At 32.9% G+C, this 12,968-nt stretch overlaps 1 protein-coding gene across 1 annotated transcript; it reads left to right on the forward strand.

Moving 5' to 3' along the window:
- Positions 1–1,139: 1,139 nt before the first annotated feature.
- Positions 1,140–1,547, forward strand: LOC114340509 (uncharacterized). Its single transcript, XM_028291257.2, has one exon. It carries the CDS (start codon positions 1,140–1,142, stop codon positions 1,545–1,547), a length of 408 nt encoding a protein of 135 aa, XP_028147058.1.
- The last annotated feature ends 11,421 nt before the right edge of the window (positions 1,548–12,968 follow it).

Genomic DNA, 12,968 nt, shown 5'->3' on the forward strand with positions numbered 1-12,968 from the left:
GTGTGGTGTCCTTTAGTTTTTCCTCCTGTTTTGAAGGGGAGCATCCAATTTAAAAAAATTTAGTGTACAGGTGTTGTTTTTGAGTGGGAATATTTTTCCAATATTTTTTAATCCGTACCTAGATTTCTTATAATTATAAATACATTAATCGATTGGACACATTAAAGGATATTCCAGTGCTAAATATAAAGAAAATATACAGTGTGGTGAAAAAGTTAGGAAACAAATAATAATAATTGAAGGGCTGATTTTGTTTCATACTCCTTTCATATTATCTCGGAGGCATTCCTAAGATTTTGTTTTTTGAATTATCTAAATATCTCCTTTCTTGTAAAAGCTGTAAATACAAACGCTGCTTTAAAAGTTTATTTAATTAAAAATATCAAACACACTAAAATTAACAACACAAAACCAAATTAACAACAAAACAATTCAATAGAGGTATGTCCACCTCTGGCAGCAACGAATGCTTGCAATCTGTTTGGCATCTAATAAATAAGATGTGCTATCCTTTACTGGGGAATAGCCAGATATTCCTCTACCAGGGCCATAACTAACAAATTTTCTGGAGGCCTAGGATGATGGCGAATAGCTATTTTCAATTCATCCCATAAATGCTCGGTAGGATTGAGATCTGGGCTGCATGTGAGCCATTCTAATCTTATCAATTTAACCTCAAGATATTTATGTTTATGTGTCAATCAGTGTTTTTATTTACAAAAAATTGTGCTGCTCTTACAAGAAAAGAGATATTCGGATAATTCCAAAGACAAAATCTTAGTGATGCCTCTGGGATAATACAAACGGACTAAAACTGACTGAAACAAAATCAGATCTTCAATTCTCAATGCCGTCTAAGCAAAATTGTTTTGTTACCGGAATAATAACAAACGACATCAATACATGTAGGTATCTATAAACTGATGCAAGAATCTTGAAAATCGGAGTACAAATAATAAAGTTATAAGTTGTCAAATTTTATCAAAAATCTTTAGTGTCTGAATTTTGTGTCGGTGAGTGTATGTTACTTTTCCAAAGAAACACCCTTTAGTCCTTATTTTTATTTAGTTTTAGTTTTTCTTTATACCTGTAGTAGTAATTTTTATTTTTTTTTACCCGCAGAAAAATCTCATTATAAAATGGAGAACGCAGCTTCGAAGAAGAGGGCTCACTTGCCAGTGTCAAGGATTAACACAATCATGAAGAGCTCTTCAGATGTGGACAATGTAGATAAACAATCTTCTTTGCTCATGAGTAAAGCAACAGAAATGTTTATAGGGATGTTAGCGCTAGAAGGTTACAAGAAAGCTAACCAAGCTAAAAAATTAGACTACAAACATATAGCTGAAATAGTGCACGCAGAAGAAAAATATAATTTTCTTAGGGACATAATGCCCAAAAAAATCACAGTTTTAGAATACAAAAATATCATGGCGAAAAAACAGGCGTTGAACAATAAGCAAACGAAAGAAGAAGAGTCCTGTTCCAGTTCCTCAGATGAAGAAGACTCTAGTTCAGGAAGTGAAGCAAGCAATGCGAGTGCGTAGTGTAATCTATATTTACGAGGGTCATTCATAAAATACGGTTCCCATGAATTTTAAAAATCTTCCAATTGTGCTACAGCCCTTTGTGAATCTTGGCCTGCTTAACAATGTTCTTCCATTCTGCCCTGTCTGATACTTTCCTTCACCACTACCTGATGTTCATGGTTTTAAGATCTTCCACTACATCGTCTATCCATCTTTTACAGGGTCTTCCTCTTGTTCTATTTCCTTGGGGCTTCCATCTCTGGATTACTTTTACAGCTCGATTATCTGGCATTCTTTCTAAGTAACCAAGCCAGTTTAGTCTTTGTGACTTTACAAATCTAACAATATATGCGCTCTATGCTAATTCATCTAGCTTGTAGTTAATTTTAATTCTCCACTCCACGAACCATCGCTGCAATAGGTTGGTCCAAATATCATTCTTAGTATTTTGCTCTCAAATATTCTCAGTTGATTTTCATGAGTGGTTGATAATGTCCACGTTTCACATCTATACGTGACCACTGGTCTAGTTACTGTTTTGTAGATTCTAAACATAGACTCACCATTCAGTAACTTACTTTTCATTAAATCTTTGTATGCATAAAAGCACTTATTACCGCTAAGAATCCGTGCTTTTGACTGGTTTTGTTGTCATTTATTATTGAGCCTAGGTAGGGAAAAGTGAGGCATATTTGTAGGTATGGTTGTCTACCTTCAGACTCTCATATTGATTCGACTTTGTGCACTCCATATATAATGTTTTACCTTCATTTATATATTATATATGTAGACCAAATATAGCAGCTTCTAGTTTCAGCTCTATAGCTTTTTCGCTTAATACCCTTTTGTTGCGGTTTATATTGGCAACATCATCCGCATATGCGCATATTTGCATAGATCTTGTATTAATACAACCGTTCATATGCTTTTTCTCATGAGGATCTTTCAGTGCGTTACAGTTTTTCGATTTCTTTCTAACGCATTAAATTGCATGTGACAGAAAAAACGCACGTCAGTGATTACATTTCGTCGGTGACATTTATAACATTTATTCTAGTTGTCAATAGATGGCGCTATAATCGAAAAAATTATTTGCGAATTATATAATATATCTACGAATATAATCTGTACAATTTATAAGACTATACAAATCAAAGAAAATACCATTTTATAAATGCAATAAACACAATTGATTTGATTTTATACCAAATTGCAAATAAAATGTGACAACTGTCAGATTTAACTAAAATGTCATGTCACTAAAATGTATATTATCACGGACTTACCTTTTTTTCTATCATTTGTGACGCACTGAAAAATGCTCATGAAAAGAAGCATATCCAATTTTCGATTTTCAATTTTCCAACAGCTTCCAAAGTTAGATTAAGGAGGGGGGCGAGAGAGAGAGAGAGAGAGAGAGAGAGAGAGAGAGAGAGAGAGAGAGAGAGAGAGAGAGAGAGAGAGAGACAGACAGAGAGAGGGAGTTTATGCATAAGACAGTGTTGCCAGATTTCTCCCAATACATCGCATCCTTTCTTTGCGGCGCGTAGGGAACCTTTTTATATGAATGACCCTTGTATACATAAAAAACCTTTTTTTAAGTTTGTAATTAAATTATCAAGAGTATCAAAAGCTACTTCCTGGAATCTCTTAATGTGTACTCACAATTATAAAAGTATCTTTGACGAAGATTTTTACTGTTATATTACTGTATAGTTTGGGGAGGTGTGTGAATGCAAATGTGACATAAACTGTGTATATGGAGCTGAGATTTATGTGCTGATGCTACATATTTTTGTAATAACATTGCACATGGAGAATGGTTGAGTTGAAACTCCCAATAAAATTGTGTTATGCCTATGCTGTACATCTTTATGTTAATAACATAATTAAATAATTTGTTTAGACCCTTAAAAATACATGTTGCAGTTTGTTCTAATTCAATATTGTGACCACTTGATTTCATTACGGTATGCGGCAAAATAAACAGTACTGAAATGTGTATGCCTCCAATTTGTATGTGTCATATGACAAAACGTACTGAGTGGTTTTCGACCGTTGTTATAACCTATGTGAATGTCGTGTTAATGTTAGGTGCTTCAGAACAGTTCTCAGTTTTGCAGAATGTTTTATCGCGGAGTGCTATTTTCGGTAATACGGAAAAAGTCGCGAAAACGATCCAAGCTTAAAATCAACAATGATTTCAGCAGGACAGGGCAACCTGTCACACTGCCAGGGAGTCTCTTCGAATACTGATTGATCATTTTGGGAGACTTTTTCTGACTTTTTAAATTGCTGAGGTAATTTACATTTTAATGAAGGTCTTTAGGGTTTTTTTCTACAAAGCTGAAGGACAAATCTTTCACCTATGACCCCCTATTATTAAGATTAAGATTAAATTTGACCCCCTAAGATTAAATTTGACCCCTATTTATTTAAATAATTATATATAAAATTTAAAAATCAAATTTGCAAAAAAATAATTTTTGCGTTTTAAATAAGCACTATAAATTTATTTTATTTAATAGGAGAAGTTGCGCTATGTTACCAGTATTAAGCAAAAAAAAATTGGTTAAAAAATATTTAATAATTTATGAGATATTTAATTTGTTTATCAATTGTTACTATATTTTCAATTGCAAAAACGCGGTTGTCACCAAAAGAATATAAACCTGCTTAAAATCTCATTACTTTTATTTTTATGTATGATTTCGATAAATGTATTGATAAATTCAAATTTCAATTTAACTCCCCTCTAAAATGACATTTGAAAATTGTTCTAATTTGTTTATAATTTGTTTTTTTAATAACGTCGCGAGGATTAAACATTTTGAAATGCTGTTCCGATAATCGGGTTCCTGGGAATTTTTCACTAATTAACAAATTTTTTTGTCGTTTTTTTTTCTTTTTTTTTTCCATAATTATAGTAAAAGATATAGTTTTGCTCATAGAGGGGGTTTCACTAAGAATGTCCAATCTCTGAGTTGTCGATTCTAGACCTCAAAATATGAAGATTTAGCCAAAATCACTTCAATAAAATATGGCTCCTTATTGAGTTACAGGGTGTTTTATTTAAAAAGTTAAAAATTATTTTTGCTCAGTATTTTAAAACTATTCGACATATTCTTTTCATACTTGGTAGAAAGTGTAGGTACTATACACCCTATGAAATTATGTTAAATACAGGTTTCCGGCTATTACCTGAGGAGTACGACAGGCGGACAGGGGAAAGCAAATGGCTGACCCTTCCCAAATTCTACGTCACTGGTGAAATTGCCATTTTAGCACAATTTTTAAATTTTCCAATACTGTCTATGTAAATAACATCCTCTTTACTGGTAACGATAAAGTCATTAGTTTTCGAGATATTTGAAGTTAAACATGTAACGGCACAGTTATTTAGTTATTTTGATTAATATATTGTGCCGCTTAATTTTCAGTTTCAAATATCTCAAAAACTAATGATTTTATCGTTAAGAATGAATAATATACTCTTCAGTCTTAATGATAAAATCATTAGCTTTCGAGTTATTTGAAATTAAAAATCAAGCGGCACAAAACCTTAATCAAAATAAAATAACTGTGCCGTTACATGTTTAACTGCAAATATCTCGAAAACTAATGACTTTATCGTTACGAGTGAAAAGTAAGTTATTTACATTGAGAGTGCGGGAGAATCTAAAAATTGCGCTAAAATGGCAATTTCGCCTGTGACGTAGAATTTGGGAAGGGTCAACCATTTGCTTTCTCCTGTCCGCCTGTCGTACGCCTCTGGTAATAGGCGGAAACGTGTATTTAACATAATTTCATAGGGTGTATAGTACCTACACTTTCTACCAAGTATGGAAATGATATGTCGAATAGTTTAAAAATACTGAGCCAAAATAATTTTTAAATAAAACACCCTGTAACTCAATAAGGAGCTATATTTTATTGAAGTGATTTTGGTTAAATCTTAATATTTTAAGGTATAGAATCGACAACTCAGAGATTGGACATTCTTAATGAAACCCCCTATATAAGCAAAACTATATCTTTTACTATAAGGAAAAAAGAAGAAGAAAAAACGACAAAAAAATTTGTTAATAAGTGAAAAATTCCCAGGAACCGGATTAACGGAACAGCATTTCAAAATGTTTAATCCCCGTGACGTTATTAAAAAAACAAATTATAAACAAATTTATCAGATACATTTATCGAAAATATACATAAAAATAAAAGTAACGAGGTTTTACAGTTTTATATTCTTTTGGTAACAACCGCGTTTTTGCAATTGAAAATATAGTAACATTTGTTAAACAAATGAAATATCTCATTAATTATTAAATATTTTTTAACCTTTTTTTTTTGCTTAATACTGGTAATATAGCGCAACTTCTCCTATTAAATAAAATAATTTATAGTGCTTATTTAAAACGCAAAAAATACGTTTTTGCAAATTTGATTTTTAAATTTTATATATAATTATTTAAATAAATTGGGGGTCAAATTTAATTTAGTAAGTCTTAGGTGAAAGATTTGTCCTTCAGCTTTGTAGAAAAAAATCCTAAAGACCTTCATTAAAATGTAAATTACCTCAGCAGTTAAAAAAGTAAATATTGTGCAAAAATGACCCCTTTTTAATTATTTAAACAATGATCCCCTTATATGATTTGGATACTTTGTTGAAAATATCTTTTGTACTCACCTAAACTTTGACATAAAATTTGTTCCAACCTGTACGAATTTACATTTTGATTTACATGTAGTGTAATCTTATTTTACTAGACTAATCTAGACTCTTTTACTAGACTATAATAATCATTTCAATATTCATTTCAGTACTGTTTATTTTGCCGCATACTGTATTATCCCTATAAATATGAGGCAGATTATTTTTTGTAATTATTATTTATTAGATACAAATCTGTTATCCCATTAAATCATGAATTTCTTCTATTAGAATTACATTCCTTTTCTGTACTTTATAAAAACTACATTGTATAAAATCCTCCTTCACAAAAATAAAATTCTTTAATATCACAAGTTCACTTTGTTTGAATACCTGTATTAGTCGAATTTATACTACATATAAGCAACGAGCAAAAGTACCTGTTAATGATAGGCTGTCAGAGGAAATTGAAGACAGGGATGCGTTTTGTCGTCAATTCTTTATAATGCTTACTCGGAAGAGATCTTGAAAAAAGCTTTTGAGGGTGAAACAGATGGAATAAAGGTAAATGAAGTTCCCATTAACATTAGATATGCGGATGACACTGTAATCTTAGCCGAAAATATTAGGATCTTTAGAGGCTGGTGACCAGAATAGCGGAGTTTGGACTAAGAAGAATACGGTCTAAAAATGAACGCCAAGAAGACAAAATTTATGGGAATATCGAATACCCAAAGAAATAACGAGAATCTCTTCATAAACGGATCCAATGTCGAACGAGTCGACCAATATGCATAAATCTTAGAACAATGATTAACTCCACAAGTGATTACTTCCAGGAAATCAAAATTAGAATAGAAAAGGCTAGTGCAAATTTTAACAAAATGAGAAAAGTGCTCTGCACAAGATATTTGAAGTTGGAACTAAGAGTTAGGTTGGCTAAGTGCTACATTTTCTCGACTTTGTTTAATGAAATGGAAGCTCGGACCATGAATGCAGCATCAATAAAAAAGCTATAATCATTCGAGTGTGGTGTACAGAAGAATTCTGAAAATATCGTGGACAGAACACATCACAAACAAAGAGGTTCTAAGAAAGATCTTCTTCTTCCTCTTTATAAGCAATTCTGCTTGTTCATTAGCGGTTGATACCTCTATGGAAGGTTGTCACTCCATCTTTTGACCGGTCGGCCGATACTTCTACCGATTGGTGATTTATCTCGTGATATTTTGACCACACGTGTCTCCCCCATTCTGGTTATGTGGTTGTTACATTCTTTTTTTCTATTTAGTGTCCATTCGTTTATACACTGTACGTTACATTGTCTTCTAATATCTTCGCTCCTCTTTCGATATCTCAGTGTATTTCCTGTAATTCTTCTCAGTGCTCTCATCTCTGCCGTTTCCAGTAATCTTTGTGTTGTGGCTGTATCGGGTCTTGTTTCTGATGCATATGTCATTATTGGTCTTACACTGGCTTTATAAATAATTCTTAACTTCATCTCAGTGTTAATATGTCGGTTTCGCCATATAGTGTTATTAAGGCATCCTGCTAATCTATTTGCTTTTTGTACTTGATTTTTCACTTCTTTGTCTAGGTCTCCGTAACTTGACAATGTAATTCCAAGGTATTTTACTTCCATTACTTGTTCAATACTGATACCATCAATTTCTATTTTGCATCTGATTGGTTCTTTACTGATTACTATTATTTTGGTTTTCTGAGACGAAATTGTCATATTGAATTCTTTTGCTCTTATGTTAAATCTGTGGACTAATCTTTGCAGACTATCTTCATCTTGGGCTATCAATATTGCGTCGTCTGCGTAGCAGAGTATTTTTACTTCTTCGTTTCCCATTCTATATCCTCTTCCTTTGTTGACGTTTTTGATGATTTCGTCCATGATTAAATTGAAAAGCATAGGACTCAATGAGTCTCCCTGTCTTATTCCGCTGTCGATATCTATAGGTTTTGTAAGTTGTCCATCTATTCTGACTTCCATTTTGTTGTTTTGGTAGATGTTCTCAATAGTTTTTATGATATCTAGAGGGACTTCTCTATTATACAGAAGATGGATTACATCTTTGAGTCTTACTCTGTCAAATGCTTTCTTTAAGTCAATCAGACATAGAAATGCTGGTCTTTATATTATACTCTAGTGATTTCCCAGTAATTTGCTTTATGACGAATATTGCATCTGTACACGATCTTCCAGTACGAAAACCCTGTTGTTCATCTGCTAAACTTATCCTCTGATTCATTACGTCTTGTAAGATTTTAGTTGTAAGTTTTAGGGTAGTATTTAACAAGTTGATACCTCTGTAGTTTCCTGGCTGCTTTTTATCTCCTTTTTTGAATAGTAGAATTAGTTCGCTCGTTCTCCATTCTTCCGGTATTTTATTGTGTTTTATGATTTTGTTAATTAATGTTGTTAATTGTTCTGTCATTGCTGCTCCACAATATTTCAGTAATTCGTTTGGTATTCCATCCTTACCTGCAGCTTTTCTGTTCTTCAGCTTTTCGAGTATTTTTCGTTCTTCCTGTGCACTTATATTAACATTCACATAACATTCGTATAACAATTTCTGGTGTTTCCGGTTCTAGCATCATTTGTTCTTCCTCTGCATAGAGCTTTTTTAGATAGTCAATCCATGTATCCTTTTTTATGTGTTTTGGTTCTATTAGTTCCTTTACCTCCGTTCTTTGACCTCTTATAAAGCGCCATATTTCCTTTTGGAGACCATAAAAATCATGTTCCACTTCTTTCGAAAAACGTTCCCAGTGATCATTTTTTATTCTTCTTACTACTGAATGTGTTTTGTTTCTTATAGTCTTATAATTATCGTATGCCTCTTGTGTTTTAGTTGACATGTATTTTAGGTAAGCTTTTTTGTTCTCTTTACATTTTTCCTTCACTTCTGTACAAAACCATGGAGTTCTTCGTCTTGGAAGCGATTTATTTTTATTAATGTTTCTTTCACCAAGAACTTCCTTGGCTGAGGCTAAGATATTGGACTTAATTTTTGCCCAGCTTTCTTCAACTCCGTCACTTTCTGTGATACATGTTGCTGCTTTTTTTCCGTTAGTCTTTTTTGGAATAGGTATCTTGTGGAGTCGTCCTGTAAGCTTTCGACTTTAATCTTAGTGGTGTATTCTGCTGTTTTGTTATCACATATATGTGTTTTCATTCTGATTTTGCACAATACCAATTTATGATCGCTTCCTATTTCTGCTGATGTTAGTGCTCTTACATCCAAGATTAGAGACGGGTGTAACTCTCTATTCGACAGAATATAGTATATCATAGATCTTTGTCCTCTAGTGTTTTCAAAAGTGTATTTGTATTGTCCTTTGTGAGGGAAAATGTATTGTTAATTCTTATTTCATTTATGCTGCAGAGGTCCGTCAGAAGGTCTCCGTTTTCATTTCTGATATTTTCATTATATCGCTGCTTTATTCCCGGAACTGTGTTATTGCCAACACGGGCATTAAAATCACCCAGAATGATTATATATTTATCATTTGGGATCTCGGATATTACAGTCTGACGGTGTTGATAGAAGTTTTCTCTTATGGTGGCATCTCTGTTGTTCTCAGGTGCATAGATCGCTATCACATTCAGAGGTTTGACATCCAGTTTGACTTTTACACTAACTATTCTTTCGGACATATATCGACACTCCTATACTTAGTGTAAAAATTTTCTGTCGACTAGCAGTGCGACTCCTTCTTTGGCTCTCGTATCTTTTGCAACACCACTGTAAATAATCAGATAGTCATCCAGCATAATTTGACCCTTTCCTTTTTTCTTGGTCTCTTGTAGTGCACATATGTGTATATTTTTTTCTACAAGCTCTTTTGCGATTTCCTGCTCTCTTGTGTTTAGAAAGATGAATAAAGAAATGGAAATCTTAAATACCATCAAAACAAGAAAATTAGAATATCTTGGACATATTACACGTGGAGAGACACACAACTTGCTCCAATTGATTATGCAGGGAAAGATTTAAGGAAAAAAGCATCGGGAGACTATATCAAATGAACTTTTCAGAGCAGCCGCCTTTGAAGTTCGAATAGCTATGATGATTGCCGACCTCCGTCGTGGAGATGGCACTTAAAGAAGAAGATAAGTCGACAGAAATATCTGAAACAGCCAAGGTCAGACCGAGCGAAAACTTTGGATATGCGACGTTGTCAGATTAATCGAGTTTCAAAGGTTTTTCGGTTTTTTATTTGTTACCTGTTTCACAGTAAAATTTCCGTCTGCTTCCTCCTGCGTAGATTTTAAAACATTGCGTATAAATTGACGGGAGCTGTCCTATCTTTCAGGGCACTTGTAACTTGTAATATTATATTCATGTTTATTAAAAACATATTAAATGTATCCTAAATAAACAACAATTCGACTATTTTATCTGGCAATGTCGCAAAAACACTGATTTCGTCCACAATGTATTTTACATGATTGTTTACTCTTTGAACCAACGCATTCAAATGAAGTCCCCTCTCCTTGATTTGCTACTCGAGTGACTTTTCAGTGTCAGATATTTCTGTACAATTGTACCAGTGTAGATTTCTACAGCTGCGATTCTAAAAATCATATTTTGGACACTGGACTCACTGGTTTCTTTTAAAATCAATCAGGCCAAAACAAGATATTATACGCATTTAAGTCAAAACACAGCTACAATAAAAATGCAACAGAAATAAGGCAGCTGCAAAATCTAACAATAGGAAAATACAACAAAAAATATTTTTTTTATTAAATTTATTTACACAAAAAGAAGAAACATTTTTTGTACACCCTGTATAAACAATTATGTTAATGTTTATATTACTGAATAGAGAATTAAATAGCCTTTTAAATGAGCTATCACACAACCCCTACTCCCATTAAAAAATCATATATTACGTCATCACGCCCAGATGGATCACGTCACTAGTATGAAATATATGCCAAAAAATCATAATTTAAAAATAAAAATCGACCTGTCTGAGGATTTCTCTTCAAATTTCGAGATAATGAATTTATGCAAACTCAAACGTCCTTACTTATACTACAGTGTCGCGCCCGCTTGATTAGCAATTAAAAAACAAAGGGGTTTTCGATATTGTATTGCAAAAAACTCTTCGGGATTTCATCAATTGATGTTTAAAGAATATCTACCTATCTTGACAACATTGAAATTTTCAGTTATATGTCCGATTGAGGTTAAAAATGGCTGATTTCGCAATTTTTTAATTCTTAATCGCTTATATGTCAAAAACTATTAACCTAAGAGAAAAATCACTAAAAACCTTTTCTCTTGGGAATGATTCAAAAAACCTAAAAAAACTTTGTTCGATGCAAAAAAAAATTTTAGTAAAAAACCCTAATCTTTTTCCTCGCCTGGCAAGGTCTTATGCTCTTCAGAATCGCCTGTCATTGTACACATTTCTTCTAAATGACTTACTACTCAAACACATACTTAAACTTTACAGGCGAAAGTTTATTTTATCCCCCAAACTATGCACTTTTCGATTCACCTGGTAGATACACGTGCAGGGCTGAGGCCTGTCAGGTCATGGTTTTTAGCCCTAGGTGTGCTGTGAATTATCACTATATAAATTTCTAGCCTTACAGAAAGACCGTTATTCGGAGGATTCACTAGTAGTGCAGTTACTGAAGGTGGATATAAACTATTACCTCCGATTTTGTGGAACCTCCATCGATTTGCATGAAAATTGGTGAGTGGTTAGAGGATATCCGTTATTCGGAGGGTTCACTAGTAGTGCAGTTGCTGAAGGTGGATATAAACTATTACCTCCGATTTTGTGGAACCTCCATCGATTTGCATGAAAATTGGTGAGTGGTTAGAGGATATCTCAAGTAAAAAAGGTGACATGGTGCCAACTTGCGCTTTTACCCTGGGGGTGGATGCCACCCCTTCTTGGGGGTGAAAATTATTTTATTAAGAATAGCCCCATAATTCGACAGAGGGACAAATTCTAAGCAAAATTTATTGTATAAAGTTATGAAAATAAATCAAAACTTTTTGAGTTATTAAAGATCAAAAATTTTAATTTTTCGTGAGAAAAATGCATGTTTTGAACCGATTTTTCACAAATAACTCAAAAACTATAAGGTTTTAAAAAAAGTTATTATTACCAAAATTGAAGCTAATAAAAAATAAAATAAACTCCTTACTAGAATCACCTCTTAATGTTAACTTAAAGTGAGTTACAGGTAATTGAATGTATATTTTTTTTCGGCGAGTACCCAAATACTATTTAAGTATTCAAGCTTAAATAACGGGAAAATGATGCATTTTATACCATAAACTTATTTAACATTTGTCAAAGTACTTAGAAATATCTATCAAATGAGTACCCGAACGAGTCAATAGCATTAAAATTTATGCTCCAAATTTTTTTTCCAAAAAATGTATTGTATTTTTTTAAATAGCTCTGTTAGTTTTCACGATATTAGGTTCACCCAAAAACCATTTGAAAGCTAATTCCAAGGGCTATTAAACCTCGTTGAACTTAATTTTTTAAACCCCTTACCTTTTTAAAAAATAAAAGGTTAAATGGATCCCGTTACATTTTTCTCGCAGCATTTAAAGGTTTCTATCTCGGTTATTTTTTACCCTACAGAAATAGTAAAACAGGTAAAATATTTGATATAGAAAAAACTAAAATCTGATTATAAACTGCGCGTCATAGAAAACGGGCACCCTAAAAAATGGGTAATTTTTGAGGTTGCGTATCTCCTAAACCTGTTGTCCGATTTAAGTAATTTTTTGAAT

The sequence above is a fragment of the Diabrotica virgifera genome, chromosome 8 (assembly GCF_917563875.1).
Source record: "Diabrotica virgifera virgifera chromosome 8, PGI_DIABVI_V3a".
NCBI classification, from domain to species: Eukaryota; Metazoa; Arthropoda; class Insecta; order Coleoptera; family Chrysomelidae; genus Diabrotica; species Diabrotica virgifera.

Bases quoted from the DNA above. Each gene is read 5' to 3' on its own strand.
- LOC114340509 (XM_028291257.2), top strand. From the start codon at position 1,140: ATGGAGAACGCAGCTTCGAAGAAGAGGGCTCACTTGCCAGTGTCAAGG.